The 26,355-nt window shown below is 44.4% G+C and overlaps 2 protein-coding genes and 1 long non-coding RNA gene across 3 annotated transcripts; 1 reads left to right on the forward strand and 2 right to left on the reverse strand.

Annotated features, from left to right (window-relative positions):
• The first annotated feature begins 9,726 nt into the window (after positions 1-9,726).
• On the forward strand, positions 9,727-17,673 carry LOC103649551 (P-loop containing nucleoside triphosphate hydrolase superfamily protein). The gene is made up of 15 exons (XM_008675271.3): positions 9,727-10,352; positions 11,335-11,456; positions 11,547-11,635; positions 11,711-11,749; positions 11,999-12,092; positions 12,619-12,661; positions 12,778-12,878; positions 13,622-14,180; positions 14,252-14,339; positions 15,611-15,775; positions 15,875-16,443; positions 16,528-16,666; positions 16,786-16,854; positions 16,956-17,069; positions 17,193-17,673. The coding sequence occupies exons 1-15, from the start codon at positions 10,132-10,134 to the stop codon at positions 17,304-17,306; spliced, it is 2,526 nt and encodes an 841-aa protein (XP_008673493.1). The 5' UTR covers positions 9,727-10,131; the 3' UTR covers positions 17,307-17,673.
• LOC109945366 (uncharacterized) lies at positions 15,523-17,048 on the reverse strand. Its single transcript, XR_002268518.2, has 2 exons — positions 15,927-17,048; positions 15,523-15,761 (listed from the first exon to the last, which is right to left on the reverse strand). It is a non-coding gene; the product is annotated as an uncharacterized lncRNA (long non-coding RNA).
• Positions 17,674-17,783: 110 nt separating the features above from the next.
• On the reverse strand, positions 17,784-20,271 carry LOC100284105 (seed maturation protein). Its single transcript, NM_001157002.2, has 5 exons — positions 19,933-20,271; positions 18,776-18,956; positions 18,514-18,655; positions 18,360-18,429; positions 17,784-18,255 (listed from the first exon to the last, which is right to left on the reverse strand). Exons 1-5 carry the CDS (start codon positions 20,222-20,224, stop codon positions 18,089-18,091), a joined length of 852 nt encoding a protein of 283 aa, NP_001150474.2. The 5' UTR covers positions 20,225-20,271; the 3' UTR covers positions 17,784-18,088.
• Between the last annotated feature and the right edge of the window lie 6,084 nt (positions 20,272-26,355).

Raw genomic sequence — 26,355 nt, forward strand, 5'->3', positions numbered from 1 at the left:
GGTAGAAATTCTAAATTTGCTCCCAAAGCTGTAGAAGGGTTTTTGTTAGGTTATGACTCAAATACAAAGGCGTATAGAGTCTTCAACAAATCATCGGGTTTGGTTGAAGTCTCTAGCGACGTTGTATTTGATGAGACTAATGGCTCTCCAAGAGAGCAAGTTGTTGATTGTGATGATGTAGATGAAGAAGATGTTCCAACGGCCGCTATACGAACCATGGCGATTGGAGAAGTGCGGCCACAGGAACAAGATGTACGAGATCAACCTTCTTCCTCAACAACGGTGCATCCCCCAACTCAAGACGATGAACAGGTTCATCAAAAGGAGGCGTGTGATCAAAGGGAAGCACAAGATGATCACGTAATGGAGGAAGAAGCGCAACCAGCACCTCCAACCCAAGTTCGAGCGGTGATTCAAAGGGATCACCCCGTCGACCAAATTTTGGGTGACATTAGCAAGGGAGTAACTACTCGATCTCGATTAGTTAATTTTTGTGAGCATTACTCCTTTGTCTCTTCTATTGAGCCTTTCAGGGTAGAGGAGGCCTTGCTAGATCCGGACTGGGTGTTAGCCATGCAGGAGGAACTCAACAACTTCAAGCGCAATGAAGTTTGGACACTGGTGCCTCGTCCCAAGCAAAACGTCGTGGGAACCAAGTGGGTATTCCGCAACAAACAGGACAAGCACGGGGTGGTGACGAGGAACAAGGCTCGACTTGTGGCAAAAGGTTATGCCCAAGTCGCAGGTTTGGACTTTGAGGAGACGTTTGCTCCTGTGGCTAGACTAGAATCAATTCGTATCTAGCTAGCATATGCCGCTCACCATTCTTTCAGGTTGTTCCAAATGGATGTGAAGAGCGCTTTCCTCAACGGGCCAATCAAGGAGGAGGTGTACGTGGAGCAACCCCCTGGCTTCGAGGATGAACGGTACCCCAACCACGTGTGTAAGCTCTCTAAGGCGCTCTATGGACTTAAGCAAGCCCCAAGAGCATGGTATGAATGCCTTAGAGACTTTCTAATTGTTAATGCTTTCAAGGTTGGGAAAGCCGATCCAACTCTTTTTACTAAGACATGTGATGGTGATTTGTTTGTGTGCCAAATTTATGTCGATGACATAATATTTGGTTCTACTAACCAAAAGTCTTGTCGGAAGAGTTTAGCAGGGTGATGACGCAGAAATTCGAGATGTCGATGATGGGCGAGTTGAACTACTTCCTTGGGTTCCAAGTGAAGCAACTCAAGGACGGCACCTTCATCTCCCAAACGAAGTACACGCAAGATCTGCTAAAGCGGTTTGGGATGAAGGACGCCAAGCCCGCAAAGACTCCAATGGGGACCGACGGACACACCGACCTCAACAAAGGAGGTAAGTCCGTTGATCAAAAAACATACCGGTCAATGATAGGGTCTCTACTTTATTTATGTGCTAGTAGACCGGATATTATGCTTAGCGTATGCATGTGTGCTAGATTTCAATCCGATCCTAAGGAGTGTCACTTAGTGGCGGTGAAGTGAACTCTTAGATATTTGGTTACTACGCCTTGCTTCGGGCTCTGGTATCCAAAGGGGTCTACCTTTGACTTAGTTGGATACTCAGATTCCGACTATGCTGGATGTAAGGTCGATAGGAAGAGTACATCAGGGACGTGCCAATTCTTAGGAAGGTCCCTGGTGTCATGGAACTCTAAGAAACAAACCTCTGTTGCCCTATCCACCGCTGAGGCCGAGTACGTTGCCGCAGGACAGTGTTGCGCGCAACTACTTTGGATGAGGCAAACCCTCAGGGACTTTGGCTACAATCTGAGCAAAGTCCCACTCCTATGTGACAATGAGAGTGCTATCCGCATGGCGGAAAATCCTGTTGAACACAGCCGCACAAAGCACATTGACATCCGGCATCACTTTTTGAGAGACCACCAGCAAAAGGGAGATATCGAAGTGTTTCATGTTAGCACCGAGAACCAGCTAGCCGATATCTTCACTAAGCCTCTAGATGAGAAGACCTTTTGCAGGTTGCGTAGTGAGCTAAATGTCTTAGATTCGCGGAACCTAGATTGATTTATAGCATACATGTGTTTATGCCTTTGATCATGTTCCTTTTTGCATTTTGTTGTTTAGTATGGTGCTCAAGTTGTACAAACACTCCCTGGACCTCACAAGTCCGTTGCAAAGTGATGCACAATTTTAGGGGGAGATGTGTTACAACTTGACCCTTTGAGACTAACCATATGCTTGAGTTTGATTGTTTTAGTCTCAAAGAAGGTTTGAAAGGGAAAGGTGGACTTGGACCGTGAAAGACTTCCACTGCACTCCGATGAGAGGGTAACTTATTCCAAGTTCATCTTTAAACTCTTATTGCCTATTTGCTCTTAATTGAAGATTTTGGTGAGGCAATGGGGTTAAAGGGCCAAGATTGATCCTGTTTTGGTGTTTGATGCCAAAGGGGGAGAAAATAAAGGCCAAAGCGATAAATGGATCAGCTACCACTTGAGAAACTTTGAAAACAGTAGGATAGAGCTTTTGGTTTGTCAAAACTCTTGCATTGTCTCTTTTGTCAAAAGTTGGCCTCTTGTGGGGAGAAGTGTTGATTATGGGAAAAAGGGGGAGTTTTTGGAATCTTGAATCAATTTTCTATGGAAAACCTCTCTTTATGTCTCTACAAGTGGATTTGACTTAGAGATAGGATTTTGAGTTTGATTTGCAAAAACAAACCAAGTGGTGGCAAAGGATGATCCATATATGCCAAATTGAATCAAAATGAATTTGAGTTTTTATTTGAAGTGATATTGCACTTGTTCTAGTTGCTTTATGTTGTGTTGGCATAAATCACCAAAAAGGGGGAGATTGAAAGGGAAATGTGCCCTTGGGCCATTTCTAAGTATTTTGGTGATTGAGTGCCAACACAAGTACTTAAATGTGAATCTATGCCCATGAATGGACAAAGTGCAAATCAAGAGCAAAGGTATGTTTCTAAGTCTTAGTACATTGGTTTTGTGTACTAATATACTTGTCTAAGTATGAGAAACAGAAAGAAGAAGAAAAGAGAAGAGTTGGCTGTGTACAGCCAAAAGGCTGTTTCGGTCTGGGGCACCGGACTGTCCGGTGGTGCACCGGACAGTGTCTGGTGGTGCACCGGACAGTGTCCGGTGCGCCAGGCTGACTCGGCGCGAACTGGCCGCTCTCGGGAATTGACCGGCGACGTACGGCTAAAATTCACCGGACTGTCCGGTGTGCACCGGACTGTCCGGTGAGCCAACGGTCGGCCGGGCCAACGGTCGGCCGCGCGATCTGCGCGGGACACGTGGCCGAGCCAACGGTCGGAAGGGGGCACCGGACTGTCCGGTGTGCACCGGACATGTCCGGTGCGCCAACGGCTCCCGCATCTGCAACGGTCGGCTTCGCTATTTAAAGAAGGAAATCGGGCACCGGACAGTGTCCGGTGTGCACCGGACTGTCCGGTGTGCACCGGACTGTCCGGTGCGCCCGACGACAGAAGGCAAGGATGGCCTTCCAGATTTGTTCTCAACGGCTCCTAGCTGCCTTGGGGCTATAAAAGGGACCCCTAGGCGCATGGAGGAGAACACCAAGCAACCTTAGAGCATTCTTGATCATCCACACTCAGTCTTTGCGCATTCGTTTGTCATTCTCAGTGATTCGAACTCCGTTCTAGTGAGAACTTTGAGATAGTCTTTTGAGCTCGTTTCTTGGCCGTGTGTGTGCGCATTTTGCTGTGGATTTGTGTGTGTTGCTTCCCTCCCTTACTCCGTGCTTCTTTGTGAACTTTAAGTGTAAGGGCGAGAGACTCCAATTTGTGGAGATTCCTCGCAAGTGGGATAAAGATAAGCAAAGCAAAACACTGTGGTATTCAAGTTGATCATTGGATCACTTGAGAGGAGTTGAGTGCAACTCTCGTCCGTTGGGACGCCACAACGTGGAGTAGGCAAGTTTTGTACTTGGCCGAACCACGGGACAAATCACTGTGTCTTCTCTGTGTTGAATTCTTTGTGATTATCGTATTGTGCAAGACCTTCTCTCTAGCCACTTGGCAATTATTGTGCTAACACTTAACAAGTTTTTGTGGCTATAAGTTTAAGTTTCACAGGATCACCTATTCACCCCCCCCCCTCTAGGTGTTCTCAGAACCACCATCAAGCCGTCTAGGAGGCGGCAACCTCCAAGAGTAACAAGCCAACGACCTCACTTGATGATCTCCCTAGTGCCTCAAAGATCAACTTGATGCAATGCACTAGATGGCTCTCAATCTCACTAGAATGCAATCCCAACCAATATGAGTGAGAGAGAGGGAGAGGAAAGGCTCCAATATGCTCACAAGTGTTCCAAATGGCCTCCTACTTACTTTCAACCCGGGCAACACAAGGATATATAGCCCCCTCTCCAAAACTAGCCGTTATGGGTCAATTGCCCCTTTTCTGCGCACATGCGGACGGTCTACAATACAAGCCCGGACTGTCCGCACAAGAATCCCAACGGCTATAAACGGTTATAAAAATGTCAGAGCATTCAAAAATGACTTGCGGACGGTCTACCCCTCAAGGTCGGACGGTCCGCGATACATAAAACTGAGCCAAAACGAAGTTTTGCTGACTCTGCACATTTGCTGAAATTTGTACTGCGGACGGTCCGCACCTGGACCCCGGACGGTCCGCAATACAAAATATTTGTACTGTGGACGGTCCGCACCTAGACCCTGGACGGTCCGCAATGCAAAATATTTGTACTGTGGTCGGTCCGCACTCAGGCCCCGGACGGTCCGCAGTTCAAAAAATAAAACCAAAACAGAACTACTCGAGTTCTGTCCAAACACCAGTCCTTCAACTACGGACGGTCCGCCACCTGGGACCAGACGGTCCGCAGTACAAAAACTTCACGAAACATAGAAACTCTGTGTTTCTGCCCATCATCTCAAGTTAGACCTGCGGACGGTCCGCCGTGCTGGCCCGGACGGTCCGCGGTACCTCAATTCAGCCCACATTCAAGAAATCGCTTTTGAATAAGTTTCTTTCACGAACCAAAGCGTTGTTAGCCCTCATGCAAATGCACCAACTATATGAGCAATGAGGCACTAAAGACATGTCAAGTAAGATAATTGACCCCTCTTGATAGTACGACTATCTAGCCTACTAACCCGGTCAATTATCAACCTCTAAGCACCTTTTGACCGGTAAAACAAAAACCTATTGTTATACCTTTGCCTTGAGCATTCAATTCCATCTCCTTAAATGATGAACAATGGGCATCCATAAGTGTAGCCAACCATGATACCTTTTACCATTTGTCCATAGCATGAAGTTCCTCCACCATCATCATCAAGCCACTTGATCAAAAAACCCAGATCAACATATGTCTTGATAATTCTACAATTATATGATCCACTCCATGTTATCACATGGCCTTCTTGGTTCATCAATCTCAACATAGCTTGCTCTTCACCATTGCTTCATGTCCATCGGTGCTAAGTCCTTGCTCTTGCTTCACCGCGACGTGGTCCCTCACACATGAGCCTTTGACTTGCCCTTCACACTAGCCACTTGGTCCATCGAAGCCAAGCCATATCTCTTGATCTTCTCCATATAGCCACATGACACCATGTCATGTCTTCATATGCAATGAGATCCTTTATCACACTAGTTGAGCATCTCAATATCAAGCCACATCACCACCATGGCTAAAATAACTCACACTAGTGTACCTGTGGACTAATCACCTGTGTATCTCAACATAAACACTTATTAGTCCATATAAGTTGTCAATCAATTACCAAAACCAAACAGGGTCTCACAACAGCTAGCTCCCGCGGGATGTCAACGCGAGATGCGGGCCCAGGGGGATCGTCAACCTCCGGCATACCGAGGTGGTTGTCTTCATTGTGATCTCCCTGATCGACGTGGAAACATTCGTGACTTGGGCCGTAACCCTCGTCGTCAAGGTCATGGCCATCGTCAGAACAACCGGAGAAACAGTGGTCACATGCGAACATGAAGTCCCGCATGGCACCGGGGTCATCGAGGCCAGAGAAATCCCAACCGGAGTCGGGGCCGTTCTCTTCCTCGTAACCCGCCGGTCCGAAGGTTGAGACGGCTGTCAGTCGGTCCTAGGTCGTCCACATATGGTACCCCGGAAGGTTTGGATATGTCTTTACGAAAGCGCTCACCGTAGCGGGGTCGCTAGGTGGATCGAAGCTGAATCGAAAGGGTACGGGATGGAGAACGGACGATACCTCTTGGTCGATGGACGGTGGTGAAGTCGTGTCGGGGGCGGAGCACACCGTCATCTCAGGTACGAGGGTAACGCCCAGCAGATCCTTTGCGAGGGTGCTGGCGTCATCACTCCGCTTGGGGCTGACACGTTGCGGGGAAGTGACACCCGCCGTCGTCTCAGGTGCGAGGATATTGCCCGACATGTCCCCCGGGGGAGTGCCGGCGTCGTCGACTCGCTCTGGTGCGATAGCCGACAAGGTGCCGCCTCCTGCTTGGCCATGGTTGCCCCGTCTTCGCCTCCTACGGCGAGGAGGGTGGCGGGGACGACCAGAGTGCTCCTCTTCTGCCGCGGGGAGACGCTGTCGCCGCGCTCGCCGCCGCCGGGCGAGTCAAAGACCGTCGTTGTCGTCGCGCCGCGAGGGGAGGAGTACAATGTCGTAGCTGCCGTCGAGGGACATGAACTCGAGACTCCCGAAGCGGAGCACCGTCCCGGGCTGAAGAGGTTGCTGAAGACTCTCCATCTGGAATTCAACGGGAAGGCGTTCGTCAACACGCAGTAGGCCCCTACCTGGCGCGCCAATTGTCGGTGTTTTGGACCCGGGGGGTCCCTGGACCGACGAGTGAAATTGTCGCTGCGTGCCCCTGCCCAGATGGGTTGGCGCGGGATGGAACACAAGAGGTGGGGCAAGCCTTGTATTATCCTGCACCAGGGGTGCCGCTCGTAGTAGGGGTTACAAGCACGCCGCGAGAGGGAGAGAGAGGGAGAGAGGGAGCCTGTTCGTTCGCTCCTTCCCCCGCGCGAACCCCCTCCATGATGGCCCTGGACCTCCCTTTTATAGACGCAAGGAGAGGGTCCAGACGTACAATGGGGGGTGTAGCTATGCGCTAACGTGTCCGGTAGAGAAATGCCTAAGCCCTGTGTACATGCCAACGTGGCTGTCGGGGGAGAGCTTGAGCCCTGTATACGTGATAGCGTGGCCGTCGGAGAAGCGCCTGAGCCCTGTAGGAGCACAGCTGACAGTGCGGCAAGGATCCTGCTGCCGTAAGGGGCTGAGAGCCACCGGTGTCATGGTCGCACGCGGGGCACCATCATTACCCGTCGCCGGGGTAAGCCAGATGGGACGCCGGTCTTGTTCCTTGTAGCCTGAGCTGGCTAGGGATAGGGTAATGATGTATCCCCTATTGGCGCGATCGGTCCAAGCCCAAGGTCGGGCGAGGCGGAGACTTCTCTTGAGGCCGAGGCTGGGGTCGGGCGAGGACGCGATTCCTCCCGAGACCGAGGTCGAGGTCGAGTCCGGGGGTCGGGCGAGGCGGAGACTTCCTCCCGAGGCCGGAGCCTGAGGTCGGGCGAGGCGGAGCTTCATGTTGTGCCCGAGGTCGAACTCGGTGGTTGATCGTGACTTGTTGTCAGTCTTCGCCTGGGTGGTTGGCACGACAGTCGAAGCGGGGCGAGCGGCGCTGTTTTCCCGTCATATCGGACAGTAAAAAAGAGGGGCGAAGTGACTGCGGTCACTTCGGCCTGGCCGACTGAGGCGCGTGTGTCAGGATACGGCGTCAGGTGACCCCTGCATTGAATGCGCCTGCGAAGCGGTCGGTTGGTGAGGCGGTCTGGCCAAGGTTGCTTCACAACGAAGCCTGCCCGAGCCGGGCTTCGGAAGAGCCGAGGGGGTGCCAGCTGCCTGAGGAGGCCCTCGGGCGAGGCGTGAACTCGTCTGGGACTACTGCTCCAGCCCGAGGCTGGGCTCGGGCGAGGTCGCGTCCCTTGGGTAGACGAAGCCTTGACTTGAACCGCGCCCGTCAGTTGGTCTGAGGGTGTTTACTAGCCGTGATTAGGAGTGTTGGGGGTACCCCTAATTATGGTACCCGACAATGATGATACTATTAGGTATTAACTCAAAAACGTCCACAAAATCATTAGTAGATTGAAGTATAAATAAATTCGACTGACTAGCCAATTCTTCATGAACTGATTGCAAAATAGCTCTTTGTAAAAAAGCAAGAAAATAGATGAATGATATCCCTTAAGATTGGTTGCACTTAGACAAGTATATAGATCAGAGGGTTTCTAGAGTTATAAGAAAACTAGATAAAGGTCACAAGAATAGGAAGGCACAACTTAAATGTTGCAACTAAACTTATACAAACAAAAAATATTGGTTTGTATCAATGATCATCAATGGTGTTAGTAGTGTAAGCCACCGATGACTAAAAGTAGGGACATTCTGTCTAAACCGATATAAACCTTACGCCCTCCGCCCAACCTTCTGGAGCCCAAAAACGCACAATAAATTTACTTGTCGGAGCAAGGTACAAAACACCAACAATAGGGCAACCTACTATGGTGTAGTATATTTAAGTCATATGAGAGGGTGCCCTACAAATTTTTTACCAAATTTTATAAAATAAGGTAGTGTTGGAGTATTTTTTTTCTATATAGAGCTCTATATTTTAATTTGAGCTACCAATTTGAGGTATTGTTGGAGATGCTCTTAGTAACTTTTTATAAAAAATAATCAAACTTGTGATAAACATTTTTTATACACAAAAAATAAGTTCGCCATTTTTTCAAGAAATAGAAAACAAGGGGAGAATACGGTTCATAAAAGCATCTCCAAATGTCCTATCTTCAAATATAGAACTCAAATTATAAAAACAGCTTCACTAATAAGATACTTTATATTCTTATCAAAATAATACTTCCTCCGTTTGTCGCGTTCTAATTTAAAAATAAATTAGTCGCGTTCTAATTTAAAAATAAATTAGTGAGCGATAAATATTCAATAACAAATGTAGTATATAAGACACTATGAAATGATCTAAATATACTATACTCTAGATTAATGTCCTATCTTTATTTTCTACATCATACTTAACATTTTATTTCCTAATAAAATGATATGATTTACTTGTAAAATACATAATTTATGGCTTACCCGTGAAATTTAATTTATTTTTAGTGCCCAACAAATTAAATGATCTATTATTTTAATTTTTAGGACATTATTTTGAGGAGAGTAGGAGATGCTCTTTTAATGGGGTATTTGAATGCACTACAACTAATAGTTAGTTGACTAAAAATTGTTAGTAGAATTAGCTAGCTAACAAATAACTACCTAACTATTAACTAATTTACCAAAAAGAGCTAATAGTTGAACTATTAGCTAGGGTGTTTGGATATCTCAACTAATTTTAGTCACTAACTGTTATCTCTAGTGCATTCAAACATCCATAAGTGGACAGCTGAAGAAAATCAAACGGAACATGATATTCACGATTCCACTCAGAAAATGGGACTATTCCAACGATGCCAGAGGTGCCGGACGGAAGAATGCATTCCGCTGCCGCTGCCCCCGCCGCCGCCGCCGCCGCCGCCGCCGCCGCCGCCGCCGCCACTACAGAGGCCGTCCATCAGCCAGGCCGAGCGAGCCCAACAGCCTCTTCATCGCATTCGCTGCAGCGCAGGAAAGGGAAGGAAAGGAAAAGGCAGGGCAGTGGTACGTGCGTGTATCGCTGTATCACACACACGTACGCAGGCCTCGTGCCGGCGCGCCATTGCATCGCACCAGCCAGCCTGCCTGCCTGCTCTGAGCAGAGGAGACAGCCAGACAGGGCAGCGAAGGACCGAGAAGCTAGCAACGGCAACGAGCAGAGGCCCGGCACTTGCGCTCCGCTTCCCCCTCCCTCCACCACCTCTCCAGGCCGCCAGCCCACGCCACCACTGACCACCCGTTGCCTGTCCGCCGACCACGCCTCGCGCGACCTGAATTCTTTCTCGTCTTCCATCGTCCCTCCGCGCCCCGCCCCGCCCCGGCCGGGCCTCTTAATTTAATCTATCCGCACCGCCGCGCCGCCGCCGCCGCATCTTATCGTATCGTGTACGATCGCCATCGCCGACCGGAGAGCAGCAGCCCACCATGGAGAGGAAGAGCGTGGTGATGTCGGCGCTGGGGATCGGGATCGGTGTCGGCGTCGGCCTGGGCCTCGCGTCCGCGCCCTGGGCCGGCGGCGCCTCAGCCTCCGCCTCCGCCAGGGCCGCGGGGGTCACCGTCGAGAGGGTGGAGCAGGACCTCCGCCGCCTCCTCGCCGACGGCGCCGACAGCAAGGTCACCTTCGACGAGTTCCCGTACTACCTCAGGTCTAGTTTCCTCCTCCGCTCCGCCCTTTCTTCAGACGTCGTCCTCCCATGCATTCTGCTTTCTGCACCAACGCACGGAAAGAAGCTGCTGGCTGCAGCAGCGACGCGCACGTCGGTTCAGAGTTCCCGTCATGCGACGAGACTCTGCCAGAGCTGCAGCTGCTGCTCCCTCGTCGCCTGCTTGCTCTACTTTGAATCTGTCTGTTGATGCGTCTCCCGTCCCGTCACCTTTTCTTACCCTGTGATGTGATGTGCATGCTACATGAGATGACTAGACCAGCTGCGTGTTCTCTGAACCAGATAGAAAAATTAGAAGAACTCGGGCTAAATAAAAAGTAGTAGGAAAGAGGTGTGTGTGATTTCCAGGCTCATGGATCAGCAACGGAACTCTGCTCTGGTCGCTACCGATGAACAAACGATCCTTGTTTCCGATTTCTGCGGTCGTAGGATAAAGTGTCATGCTCCATTTGCATGTCGGTATTGGAGGACACCAAATCAGCCATAGTATTGAAATAAAATGCAAATTCAATTATGTTGTTTGGAGGTCACTATATTGGAGTTTGAAATTAGATGGTATAATTCCACATAATACAGATGAGTGACCCTTTGAATTAGGAGAGAGAGAATCTAGTTATATTCCAATTCCACGGAATTGATTTTCTGATTCCAAATCTCAATTTCATGTGCAAGCAAACGACAGAATTTCATCTATATCCAAACGGGGCATTAGATTTTTAGAGGAAAAAACAAGCAGATCTCGCAGGTGCCTGCCTCGTGCAATCAAATGGCTGCAACGAAAGGTGGTGACAGAAATCGTCCTGGTCGGTTCTGGATGAGAATGCATGTTCTATGGTATCAGTTCACAGATGCTTAAAAAACTAAATTGGTTGTGTCTGATCTGACCATGTATCAATGACGGGATGCACTGCATACAGTGAGTTCTGTTTGTACGCTCATCTTCTTGTCCAATTCCGGTTCGCAGTGAGCAAACGCGTGTTGTGCTGACCAGCGCTGCGTACGTTCACTTGAAACAAGCAGAGATTTCCAAGTACACCAGGAATCTTGCTCCCGCCAGTCGTGCAATCCTGCTGTCAGGTCCCGCAGGTACATTGTCATCTTCCGCTTGTATTGGCACTCCTCTCAGCCAATTTGTTTCTGCTTCACTGAACTAAGACTCAATGTCCTGTCTTGAAGAGCTCTACCAACAGATGCTAGCCAGAGCTCTTGCCCACTATTTTCAAGCAAAGTTGCTCTTGCTAGATCCTACTGATTTCCTTATAAAGGTCAGTTTGGCTGAAACAGTCTCCCTTCATTCACAAATCATGTCGTTTGTAACCAAATAGTGTCCTTCCTTACAGATCCATAACAAATATGGCACAGGTGGCGGCACAGAGAAGGTAAGAAGGCCTTTGAACATTCCAGCTTTCTGAGGTAGTGAGGTTACCTTTTCTTGTGACATGCCCATAGCGCCATTCAGGTGTAGTCATTATTAATAGAAATTACTGGTGCGTTCAGTTTGCTTTTCATTGATATGATGATGTAATACATCTGCATATTGTTGCCGAACTTGATCTTTTTGCTCATTCACAGATTCTCATGCCTCGATTAATTGCTAACAGAAGAGCACTTTTTTTCCTTCTTGGCAGACATTTAAAAGATCAATCTCCGAGACGACGCTTGAACGTGTGTCGGGATTGTTTGGATCTCTTTCAATTCTTCCACAAAAGGAACAGCCCAAAGGTGACACCTAAGCATTTAGGAAACACTGTTCAGCTCATCATTGTACTGCAGTATTTGGCTTGGTGCTAGTAGTCTACCTCAGGTTTTGAACTGAATATGTATACAACATCAGTGTTGACAGTTCTAGTAGACCTCTAGACGTCATTTCCTTGGACAATATGAAACATATGTTCTGGCATGAATGCTACTCTGACTTCACAAATTCCATAGCTGAAAATGGAACCATCCCATTCCTTTCGTTGTTCTTTGTTATCTGAGAACCTGATTGTTTAGCTGTAGAAAAACATGTACATGTTTCTCCTCCTTTGACATAATTTGTACCTGCCATGTGTCGATTTGAAATCCTGCTTGACTTCAAGTTTGTTAGCTGCCATTTATTCTGAATGCTAAAGAAAAGAAGAGATCCTTTTCCAGCATAAAACTGAAATTCACTTGCATGTATATTACTGAAGAATATAGTAACTGGATGACTTTTAGTTTATAAATGCAGATGCATGTTTCTTAACTCACTTGGTTTTTATCTCAGGAACTATACGTAGACAAAGCAGCATGACGGATGTCAAATTAAGGTGGGAGAATAACAGGCCTCGGTGTATTCTTGAAAAAAAATAAAACTAGGGTCTCAGTACAGAAACTACAATGCATTTACCATTTCTTCTATGCCTTTCTTTATGATTTTTTCCAGGAGCTCTGAAAGTACAAGCAACTTGCCAAAGCTTAGAAGAAATGCATCTAGTTCCTCTGATATGAGTAGCATGGCTTCACAAGGTCCTTCAACTAATACAGGTCATAAGATGTTCTTTTGAAACACTTGTAGTGGCACTGGCACATGATTAAGAATTCATGTCCCTGGATTCTCAATTTTCCTGTTCGCTATTTATGAGCAAACTGCAAGGTCACAAGCTCTAATCCTGGCTAGGGCAATATAATAAAATATTTGCTCCTTGCTCCTAATCCACATCTGAGGCATGGGAGAGCCTCCACATGAGGGGGTTGACGTATTAAGTGAATTTCCACCTTTTCCCGCCATCTTAAGCTTTTGCGTTGAACTGATCAGCGCATGCAACTGAATAACTGTCTGGGGTGTATACTCACCCTCTAGTGTTTAGCTCCTGGTGTATTGTTGATGTTGCTTATGTGCTTAGCATGTTAAATGGTTGTGTGGCTATATTTATGACTTGCAAGTTAGATTGTCTTGATCTAGAAACATGGTTGTAACCTGTAAAGCACCAGTTGATGAGAACTAGGGTTATTTTTGCTCCCTTCTGTGCACTTCATTGCTTTAGTATTAGATGTCTCAATATTTTAACTGAAGTGAGTGCTTATACTTTTACATTATATTTTTCCCCGGAGATAATACTGTGCATGCAAATAGTTAAACATAAGCAAACAAGAATATCTGAAGTGAATAATAGGCTGGAGGAAACATACAACTCGTTGCAGCTGTTACCTTCGTAATTCTTGCTGCATTGTCGATTTGATTTATAAATCTTTTCTGTTCTCTTGGTGATGTTCGATAAACAATGCAGCTCCTCTTAGACGCACAAGCAGTTGGACTTTTGATGACAAAATTTTAGTACAAGCGTTATACAAGGTTCTTCTTTCAGTATCAAAGAGCTACCCTATTGTACTCTATATAAGAGATGTCGAGAAGTTCCTTCACAAGTCCCCAAAAATGTATCTCCTGTTTGAAAAACTATTAAACAAACTTGATGGACCGGTGTTAGTCCTTGGATCAAGGATTGTAGATATGGAGAGTGATGAGGAGTTGGACTACAGATTGACTGTTCTGTTCCCATATAATATAGAAATCAAGCCACCTGAAAACGAAAACCACCTTGTAAGTTGGAAATCCCAATTAGAAGAAGACATGAAGATGATTCAGTTTCAAGATAACCGAAATCATATTATGGAAGTCCTTGCAGAAAATGATCTTGAATGTGACGATTTAGGCTCGATTTGCCTATCTGATACTATGTGCCTTAGTAAGTATATCGAGGAGATTGTGGTGTCTGCGGTTTCATATCACTTGATGAATAACAAAGATCCAGATTACCGAAATGGGAAATTAGTTCTATCCACAAAGAGGTTAGCAGATCAATATAGTTCTCTGGGATCTTTTCATTCCTTCCTCGGTTTATGACTCTTTCATGGCACAGTTTGTCCCATGCGTCGGAAATTTTTCAAGGCAACAAGATGACTGATAAGGACAGCATGAAATTGGAAGTGACAGATGGCACCTTAAAGGTTTGTTCAATTAATGTTCCTACTTGTCAATTGTAATGTATAATGTTGCAATTAATCAAGATATGGAAATTACCATTGTTTATACACTACTAGATAAACACATGATGATAAAACAAGTGTTACTCTTAATGCTACATTCTGAGGTTTCATTATCTGGTTTTCCTATGTGTCCAAGAAGAATACTATATTCACAATGACGTTATAACAAATTTTGCAAAGTAACTCATATGGAAAGATGACCACTGGTAACAACAAAACAGTGACATTCAGATTGATACTGCGGAAGTGAGAATAATGCAACCAATGTTTGGATTGATATGGCCAGTGATTTCAAGTCGTCCGACTAATCGCGATTAGTCGCGATTAGTCGGGCTAGTCGGTTCTGTTAGCACGACTATGGAGGCCGACCCGATCTGCTCGACTAATCGTCCGGTCGTCTGATTAGTCGTCGACTAAACGCGATTAGTCGTCCAATTTGGGTGGGGGCAATTAGTTGCCCTAGACTCCTAGTTTAGGTCAATAGTAAGTCTGTACTTGGCATTTATGTAGTAACTAGTAAGTTTGCAACTCTGCATCATATGAATTAGTGAGTTAGTGACTACTGAGTAGTAACTGATGTTCAATTGTTCATGTTCTGAAACCTGCAATCTGAATTCTGTCTTCCAGTATTCATATTTGCTATATTTGGTAATTGGTATTGCTTCCTATATGCTATGTTGCTATATATAATTGAGTTAGTGACTGATGTTCATGTTCTGAAATTTGAATTGACCAGTTCCAGTATTCATATTTGTTATGTACTTATGTTTGGTGTTGTCTTCTATATGCTATATTGTTATGTATATAATATATATATATATATATATATATATATATATATATATATATATATATATATATATATATATATATATATATATATATATATATATATATATATATATATTATACATAAGTCCTGCAAATATGCAGGAGCGCTGTAGGGACGACCAGGTCGACTAGGGCCCGATTAGTCGACCTAGTCGTCGTCCTAATCGCGATTAGTCGCCTGGTCGCCCAGGTGTATCGACTAGGAAGTCGCCCGACTTGAAATCATTGGATATGGCACATATGACTTCAAATATTAATTAGCTAAGTTTGAGTCCTCTTGGCTCACCTTATCTTCTTAATATGAATATGAAGGTGCTTAATTTCCCTAGGATTTCTCATTTCACTTGTCTCGGAAGCATTTACAAATGTATGTATTCACATACCATACACCAAATACATAGGCTTCTGAAAAGGCAATTGCTCCAACCACTGCAAAATCAGAAACAAAACCTGCATCATCGCTGCCACCTGTTCGACCCCCAGCTGCTGGTGCCCCTGCTCCAAGGGTTGAAAGCAAAACAGAACTGGAGAAGAAGGATAATCCACCTCCATCTGCAAAAGTCCCGGTACCGTTATTCTGGTTGCATAATTCACTGTGTACCCTAGATGAATTAATTTACCAGTTGACAATCTGTAAATTGTAATTTTATTCTTTTCTCTATTAGGAAGGGACAGCAGATAATGAGTTTGAAAAGCGTATTAGACCAGAAGTGATACCTGCAAATGAGATTGGAGTTTCATTTGATGATATTGGTGCCTTGGATGATATCAAAGAATCCCTTCATGAGCTTGTCATGCTGCCTCTGAGACGACCTGACCTCTTCAAAGGTGGTCTTCTTAAGCCCTGCAGAGGTATATTACTCTTTGGTCCTCCAGGAACCGGCAAGACTATGCTTGCCAAGGCTATAGCCAATGAAGCTCAAGCAAGTTTTATAAATGTCTCTATGTCAACTATCACATCAAAGTGGTTTGGTGAAGATGAGAAGAATGTTCGAGCACTGTTCACGTTAGCTGCTAAAGTATCACCAACCATCATTTTCGTCGATGAAGTTGATAGCATGCTTGGGCAGCGTAACAGAGCTGGAGAGCACGAGGCAATGAGGAAGATCAAGAATGAATTTATGACACACTGGGATGGCCTCTTGTCAAGGTCGGACCAGAGAATTCTTGTTCTTGCTGCGACCAACAGGCCTTTTGATCTTGATGAGGCTATTATCCGTAGGTTCGAGCGAAGGTTTGTATATTTTCTCCAAGATACTAGTAACGTTTATGCATCCCTCAGTTTGTTCCCTGAGCTGTGTCCTCTTCCTTTAAACAGAATCATGGTAGGTCTGCCATCAATGGAAAGCCGGGAACTCATAATGCGGCGACTTCTGTCAAAGGAGAAAGTTGATGAAAGGCTGAACTTCAAGGAGCTAGCAACCATGACAGAAGGATATAGTGGAAGTGATCTCAAGGTCAGTAACATGAACTCTCGATTTATTTTTTCTGAGAATGTGTAAGAGAGCTGTGTATCGTTGTATTGAGAACTAAAGTAGAGATCAATTCTGCTCGATCCTGAATTCTTCTTTAACAGAACCTGTGCACGACGGCAGCATATCGCCCTGTGAGGGAGCTAATCCAGAAGGAAAGAAAGAAGGAGCTGGTAAACAAACCAAACAAAACCACAGCATTTTAAGAATTTAATTCATGATGAATTTTGTGAATGAATTCACTGTGCACGCTTTTTATCTTCAATGTCTTCAGGAGAAGCTGAAGCGTGAAAAAGGCGAGACTCCATCGGATCTTCCAAAGAAGAAGGAAGAGACCATCACCCTAAGGCCGCTGAGCATGACAGATCTGAAGGAAGCAAAGAACCAGGTGGATCCATGCCTTACCAAGCGCAATTTGAAACGATGTGGATGCAGATTAACACTTTTCAACTTGAAAAATAAACTAATGGCAGTTCGAATGTTATAATACCCTGTAAACTCTCAAATTCAGGTGGCTGCAAGTTTCGCTTCCGAAGGTGTCTGCATGAGCGAGCTGAGGCAATGGAACGAGTTGTATGGTGAAGGAGGCTCCAGAAAGAAGGAACAATTAACATACTTCCTCTGAACAATATGAAAATCTATGGACCATCACACGCAAAAATGTATGGACATTTTGGAAAGTATAGTGCACAAAATAGTCATGAGGAAATAGGCCGAACATGTATAAGAACATGGGAAACGGGGGGAGTGTTAAAAGGACAGGCTCCCAGGGTGTGTCGGAGGCTCCCACGCCAGTGGGCACAAGAAATCAGGTCATAAAAGCCACTTTCTGGTGTAGGACAAGGAAGAAGAGTTTTATCTCCACCTAAATCCCAGTTTGCCTGTGCTGTAAGTATTACACTAAAAATGGGTGTATGTATAAACTGGTAGGTTGTGGCTACTGGTTAGCAGCGAAAGGTTCAGGTAGCAGTTTTTAATCATTTTTCATGTTACCATGGTGAGGCCGACTCCAGCAGTCGGGTGGGCAAAGCAACAATGTTTAACAGCCCGTGTATGTGTTGTCTAAGCTCAGCAAAAAAAAAACCATAAAAATCATCAAATTCCAAAATGCATCAATATATAAGTACCAAAAAAGTGTCGCAAGCACAGTCTGCACACATCATACAACACAGATCAAACTCAAACAGCACTACAGAAATTCGTATGCTGCGTCTGCATCACTGGATGAAGCGCAAAGCTAGCAATTCGGCTTACTCCCATCAAGACCAAACAACTAAGCAGCCATACGCAACGTAATGCACAGGTGGCAAACTGGTGCTCACACCCACAAGTGCTGCCCCCCTCCGGAGAAACTCGAACCGGTTTTGCTAGCATTCCCTACTAACAGGGACCTCGAATCACTTGCATCTAGTGCTTCTTGTCTTTCGCAGGACCCCTGGGTACTTTGCTCAGAACCTTCTCATCGAACACGGCATACTGCTTCTTAATTTCAACCCACCCCTTCTCGCCATACGAGTCAATCTGATCCTCGTACTTCTCGTACAGGACAGGTACTGTGTGCAGCACCACAAAGACTGTTTTTTTGCAGAAGAGAAGACGACCCAGTGTCAGCCAATTAGATACATTTCAGGAGGGGTGAAAAGCAAGGTTCTCTCTAGAAGTTGTTTGGATCCCTTACCAATGTAAACTAAGGTCAAGAAGTTGCAGCAGCTTCCAAGAACAGAAAGCAACCAAAACCCAGCAATAACCTAAATTTTCCAACAGAACAAAAAATGAAACAAGTGCAGTGTATGATCCATTGTTCATCATAGGCAACAGCATAGTAGACATACCATTAGGAACTTCTTTAGGTCCCGGCCAAGAGCAATCTGGCGGAGATTGGCAAAGGCTCTGTTGATCTCGTAACGAGTGGATAGCGCAATGTTGACAACTAAATCTTCAGGAATGATCACCTCTGGGATCTTTGGTGGAGCCCTGAATTAATGCCCAGAATTTCACGCCATGAAGTTAGTATATTGCCCATCCAACTAGCAACGGACAAACTAGTATCTTTTACAAGTTCGAACAAGTTATGATACTGAGGTGAGATCTTACTTGTGGATAAACGATGAAGCATTGGACCAGAGAAAGAGAACACCCAGGGCGAATATGAGACCATGGCAAACAAAAGTAAGGAGATGGTAGCCAAGCAATTCAAATAAGATCCAGATTGCTGTGGCACCACCAAGTACTCCAGCAGAGATGTTCTTGTTCCTCCACAAGAACACATCAGCAGCTACAAAATAGAGAACGGTAATGAGTATTGTGGGTACAATGACAGACGATAAGGTATTTAGGTCTCACAATTCTCATTACATCGATCAAGTTTATCAATCATCAGTTTTAAGACAAGAGTACCAGCTGTAGACACAAACCAATGAGGTTATAGTGTGCTGGTTGTCATTTGTTTACATTAAAGACATGTATAATCAGGCACAAAAACACAACCCAAGCATCACAATTTCTCCAAAGAAAGACCTTCCATTTCAGTGTAGATAATGTAGTACCAAACAGCTCCAATGAAATGCCATTTATTGAGAGAAACATAACATGAAGTCTACTAGATGTTTCTTTTACAAATAAATTTTAAAACTTTATATTTTCATAATCTTAGCACAAAACAACCATAAGGGCCCTTCAGCATTGATCTGATACAAAAATACATAACACCCCTGAAATGTGCTTGCAGTCACGACAAAGCATCCCTAAGCGGATAAGCAATTGGTTCCAACCATGTTAAACACCGACAGACCACATGAATTCAAGTGGTTTGCAGTATTGTTTAAAGGTTACTCAAGCAGTCAGTAGCAGTATGACTGTTACCGAAACGGCATCAGTATTCGTCTGGCAGACCAGACACTGTAAAAATGTTGCGTGCCTCAGTTCGGACAAGCTTAACATTGAGAAATATTAGCAGCATACAGTTCAGATAAGTACCCAAGTGCACTGACTTGGATTGATCAAATTTGAAGCAAGCGTTAGAGTGATCAAGCATACTAGTCGCCTCCATTTGTCAAAGCAGGCAAGATCCCAATCTGTGATCCAAACGGCCAGTTCGTTCTTAACACCCTAGCTAGCGCATTCCATAAAACGTACTCCAGCAGTCAGATCTAGTAGCCCGCAACCCGAGCACCGAGGCCCACCCAGATCCGATCTAGAAATCTCAAGCCTAATAGCAAGCAGCATCGGGAGCGTGGGAAACAGAACCATACGCTTGCCGCCACCGAGGGCCTTGTGGATGGGCTGCTCGCGGCCGAAAAGGCGGAACACCTTGGCTTTGGCCTCGGCGGCCGCCGTGGCGGCGGCGTCGGAGAAGGAGGGCTGCTTGAGCTCGTCGGCAGGCGGTGCCGAGGGGCGGGGCCGCTCGTCACTGTCGGAGTCCGAGGAGGAGGAGGAGTCGGCCTTGCCGCCGCCGACGTGGAGCTTGTCGGCGAGCTTCTCCATCAGGGACTCGTGCTTGGGGCTAGCGCCGCCTTCCCCTTGTGGCTGCGTCTGCTCCGCCATGCCGGAACGAGAGGAGCACGGGAAATGCGGAGGGGGCGGCGTGGAGGAGAAATGGGGGAGATCTGGTCTTCCCCTTGTGCGCTGGGAATTTTATAGGCGCGCTAGGGGTTTAGGGCTGATGGGGAGGTCGGGGACGTCAGATTTGGATTGGACGGTGGGGAATGGAGCCAGTGGGGTTTGGTTCCGGCTGGACGGCGGCGGAGTGCTTTTGAATCAGAGAGAGTAATCGCTTGGTGTACACAGATTTGTTCGACTTTGAATAGAGGGCAAAAACATATCAGGACCCGTGTGTCTTAACAATAAGTCACAATGTTCTATTTTTCTTATGGTGTCATTTTCCAAACCTATGAAACTAGTACTTAGCAGCTAAAATTAGCTGAAAGGTTTATAATATATCAGCTAATAGATCAACTAATTATTATTTATATCTCTCACTACACAGAACCAGTTAACTTCCTAGAGCCTAAACTCTAGGAAGTTAGCTATAAATCCTAGCAAGTTAGCTAAACCCTCAAAAGTAAAACGATATCGTCGGAAGTTTGACTCTCGAAATTTTTTTGTCGGAAGTTAGCTTAACTTCCTATAGCCCTCTAGAAAGTTAGCTAGCGGCCCCTCTCGGAAGTTAGTAGATTCGCCGTCAGCTAACTAACTTCCTAGGGGCTACAGTAAGTCGTAGAAAGTTAGTTGGCTAACTTCCTAGAGACCCAGTAAGCCTCTAGTAAGTTAATTTGACCAGCATTATAAATGTTGTTTATTTTCATTTTACACTGCATTCCACAACATAACAAATATATCAATAGATATAGCACAACATATTTTCACATAAAACATCTCACACACAATCACATAACAACAATTAAATCCATAGTCTCATCAATTACATCACAAAAGTCTCATCCATAGTCATAAGACACAACATCTTATCCAGTCATAATAGGAGTCAATATCCCAACATCTCATACATAGTCATAAGACACAAAAAGTCTCAGGTATCACAGCACATAAAATGGAAACTCACTATCGCCGATTACCAACGGGGTACAACGGCGAGTGATGGTCGATACCTCCACTAGTGAAAAGGGCTTCGACAAAGTCTAACCCGTCATCTCGTTCCTACGTCGGCAAAGTAGCTAGAGGGGTCTAATATACTTGTACAAATGATATTTGCTGAGTTACACCATAATATAACTAACAACAAGTAAATGATGATGAATTTGCATATCTGATGTTCGATAGGTGGAGGTGGAGGTGAAGACCAAGGATAATGTAAGAGAGGTGGGGGGGGCACCGAGACGTGTATCCCTTAGGCCTGTGCTAGTTGTTACAAAATTGTCGAACTCGTTCACATCAGGGTTTTAAATCAATACATATCTTAAAGTGAAAACTATTATCTTTCGAGTCGATGACGTTAGTAAACATTGTGTACATTCAAACAAGTAAGATCACGACAGATTCAGAATACATGTAGTGCAAAACTGAAAGGCAATTCTACACTAAAATTTATGTACCTGTGTCCATGAGTAAGGGTTCACGTCTACTCGTGGACCGTCATTGGTATGAACTTGGGAGCCCTCCATTTGAAAAAGGTCCTGTAAAAAAGATCAGTTGCACATACTGAGTAAGAGAAGAGCATATAACATTTTTTCCTATAATAAGACTAGACCAAAAATCTGAGCAAATACCATCACACGAGAGCACATACTTACCAAATGAATGCAGAAATGCACTAAGCCCTGAACATGTTGGACCACCATTTATCCAGACAACCACAAGATCCAAGCTTGGGTTCCTTTCAGAGATGACAAGGTTGTAGTACAGGTGCTCTTTCGTTGCTCATGTCGACCAACTATTACGTACATGCACACTCGAAATGTATGCAATACTGACGAGATTATTGTGTGTATGCAACTGAAGGTACTGAACCCGACACAAAATGTTCGAATTTTTTTTCATAGATGAATGACGACAGATCATACCCAGCGTAGTGCTTGGAGGGGAGTTAGACCGTGAACCCAGGGAACTCTGCGACCTCCGCGCCTGGGGGCGCCCCACGCCCCGCGCCCCGGAGGCACGAACAGACACAGCAGGATCGTGGCCACCACGAGCAGCAGTCGCCCCCCGCGGAGGCGAGGGTCCTCTGGTGAGGCATGGCGAGGCTAGATAGCTGGATTATCGCAGGTCGATCACTCCCTCGATGGCCAAGAGGAATCAGGAGGACATGGACAAGCTCCTCTCTGTGTTTACGACGTCGACATGATTATGATGATCGATGACGAAGAGAAGGGGAAAGAAAGGCAGAGAGATATACTCGGGGATGAAGGTAAGAAATATAACTTTCTAGAGGTACTCTATGAAGTTACTTAACTTCCTAGAGGAAGCCATAGGAAGTTAGCGGCTCGTTTGACTGCGCTCGTTGGTCAACAACTGAAAGCTAACTTACTATATATTTTATAACAAACCGTAGAAGTTATGGTTATTTTCTAGAACTATCAGTGGCATCTCGGAAGTTGGTAATTTTCTACGGTTTGTTATAAAAGTTGTAGAAGTTAAGAAACCATAGTAAGTTTATATTTTTGGTGTAGTGTCTCAAATAGCTATTAGTTATTGGTTGTCTCAATCTAGTAAATAACTTATTAGCTGGCTACAATTAGCTCTAGAGGTTTAGAACGGGGCCTTAGTATCACCACTGTTCATATGTATTGTATGTGATGTGCTATTAATAATTGTCATAGTAGCATTTTTTTAGATGACACATAGATGAATACGTCTAGGCCTTGAATATCCAACAAGATAATTCCACATGTATTAAATAGAATCATAACAAACCTTTACCAACTCTAAAAAAACTAATAATTTTCTTAATGTACTAGATACATATGTAAATTCTTATAGAGTATTTATTTTTGCTCTCTATAGGTTTTGTATTGTCTGATGGACTGATGGTATTAGCTAGCCTCATGCGAGATGTAACAACGCATACCGCAACAAACACTATATATATCCTACAAGTTAAAAGCCCCATGCCAAAGTATATAGGTACCTTCTAGCAGGGCCGGTCCTGATATTTTGGGGCCCTAAGCGAAAATCTATATAAAGGTCATATACGAAAGTTTGATTCTGCTATTTTTCAACTTTGAATAATATCTGAAAAATAAAATAAATTGATGATATTTTTTTTTCAAAATGATATAACTCGAGACTGTTACAATATTTCAGATTATGTAATATAACTCTGCATTTGCTTTGAGAGTGAGTATTTTACTTTTAATTTGTCAAACTAGCCTAAACCTTAAAATGTACGGTAAACCAAATTTAAATACATTAGAGCAAATTTTCTGAAAACAAATTTCAGCAAACTAAACTTAGATTAAGCAACGTAGGTTATCAGGTGGCCATCCGGTAGGCTAGAATTAAGCAATGCGACAGGCACAGGTGTACAATACCTTCCGACCTTCCCGTATCAATTAATATTTAGTATTCGTCATAAGTTGAATGTTGCACGACCTCGAAGAGATGATTACCAGAAAATCATAGAGACGCAATAAGAATAGAGATTTACCTGTAACATATATGTATTTGGACATAATCTGGACAAACGGAGGCCCTACTATCTTGGGGGCCCTGAGCGGTCGCATACCCTGCATACCCTCAGGGCCGGCCCTGCCTTCTAGTCTAGTTTTTTTAAAAAATATTTAAAGTCCCATGTCAAAGTAAACACATATCGATCTTCTTTAAAAAAAATCGTAACATGCATTTGAACGCTATATTAAAACCATGAAGGCTTTCTTTGTTCTTTAGCTGAGCATTATCCCTAACGTGTTGCTTTAGATCTTAGCAGAAATCATGAGCATCATTGTGTTGTGTTGTGTTGCATCAATTCATGCATTTGTGGTTTGTCTCTAAAAAAAGAGAAGCGGCTCTAGCTGGGGTGCACAAGGAAGGAACGGAATGGTAGGTGTAGCAGAAATGCGGTAGAAAGGTGGGCGGAATCAACGAGGGGGGTGCGCGTCCAATCACACCTGCACCACTAACCTTTTTTCTGCTGGACTGGGCCGATGGGCCCGCAGCGTGCACAGCCTTCGGAATCCCTTCCCGGTGGGGCCGGCGGAGTAAAAAAATCCGGAGTATCTTTTCGGTACTCTGACGTTTGCTTGCTTTGCTCGTTTGGATCGAGTAATCGCGGAAACGGCGGGAAAAACGAACAAAATCAATGCCAATTGGCCCTGAATTGATCGTGATGTGTTTTTTTTTTGCCTGGAACAACTGTTGTTTATTGGGAACTTGGAATTATTGTTTGGCTTCTTGATTGTGGTCACCTATGACTGCATCTACGCATGAACTTTTCTCCTTTTCTTTTCGGGGACTTCGATGCGAGCAATTGTATAGACATGTCTTATTTTATCCTTTATTTTAAACTTCACTATATAAATAGTACTCCCTCCGTTTCGTTTTAGTTATCGCTGGATAGTACAGCGACAACTAAAAAGAAACGGAGAGAGTAACAAACAGTATCATCTACCGTCCACATTTTCTATTTTCTATTCGTGTACACACCTTAAGTAATTATGGTACGATTTATTTTCGTTATGAGATGTCTGAAAAAACGAAAACGGCTTGTTATATTTAAGAAAGAAAATCGATTACACCCGTCTGGAAGGAAAACGTAAATCACACTTCTCAGGAGCAATGTTTTAAATGTCTGGCTAAGCACCTTAGCGGTGAGGGTTTGAATCAGCTAAAATGGCTATAGCCGGCAGCTAAGCCATTTAGCGGATTTAGAAAAAAAATGTGACATATATTCATATATTAGAGCACAAACTCATAAACTGAAAGTTTAACAGTTGAAAGTAAAAATATGATAGCTCAAACTGGTAATTCAAATGTTCATAAGACATCAACAACACTTGTAAAAGTCATTGAACCATTGTCTAACAAACTCACAAATATTAAGTTGCAAAATAAAATTGATAAACCATGGAGCATAAACTGATCTATTCATCTCCTAAATCATCTGAATCTGAATATTGATGCATTGAAATGTCACCATCTCCATTATCTTCAGATTCCGAAGATGAGGCAACAGCTTCATTCTCTAAACCACCATACAACAGGGAATGTAGGCTCCTAATTTTCTTCTTCCTAGGGCGCACAAGCCTTTTTCTTTTTGGTTGTGGCTGCGACAGTTGTGGTTCATGTATTGTTGCTCCAACTTGTGCATCCCCATGTTCTTCATCTTTATCTGAATTAGCATTTGGTACAAGCCCAGTAATAAACTCATTGGCATCATCCTCAAGAACATCATTCATTTCCCTCTCTAGTGGATCTTTGCTCTTGTTCTCTCTTTTTTGCCTTAGTCTTGAATTAAATTTAACAAAAACAAGATCTCTCATTCTGTCATGCAGCAGTTTATTTCTCTTCTTTGTGTGAACCTATGTGTAGGTGCTAAATATTAAAGAATAATCACAAAGAAAAGAATGAACAGTTGCAACAAATAAAATCATTTTTGTTACCTGCTCAAAATCCGACCAATTCCGCTCACAACCTGAGGAGTTGCATGTTAAATTCAGTATTCTTGTTGCTAATAACCTCAGATTTGGTGTGCTTGTGCCATGATTCAGCCACCATTTTGCTGCATAAAAAGAATAGTCATATAAAGAGATAAGCAATTATAAAATAACATTTCTTGTTGCTGATTACTACAATTGATTCACCTAGATTGAAGTTCTTATTTCTCCTCTGCCTTACTGCAATGTCATGTCCAAATGTCCCTTGTTGTTCTTGATATACATTTAGCTCTTCAATTATATTATCTTGAGTTTCTTCATCTTCAACTGTCTTGGTAATGCAAGCAATTACTGCAGCTCTAAATGAACCATCAAGCTCAATTTCTGACTTGTTTGGGTAATAAAAATAGGGGTTCAAATAATACCCTGCCAAATGTAGTGGAGTTTTCAGCTTGTTGTCCCACCTTTTGTCAATTATGTCCCAAGCAACTTTGAATCTATTTTCATTATTGTCAAACCTCATAGCAATTTCTTTCTTTGCCTCAAGCATACATCCATGCAAGAACCCCATAGCAGGAACATCACTATCCATTCTCCTCAATACATTAGCCAATGGCTCAAAGAAAT

The sequence above is a fragment of the Zea mays genome, chromosome 3, assembly GCF_902167145.1.
Source record: "Zea mays cultivar B73 chromosome 3, Zm-B73-REFERENCE-NAM-5.0, whole genome shotgun sequence".
Lineage (NCBI taxonomy): Eukaryota > Viridiplantae > Streptophyta > Magnoliopsida > Poales > Poaceae > Zea > Zea mays.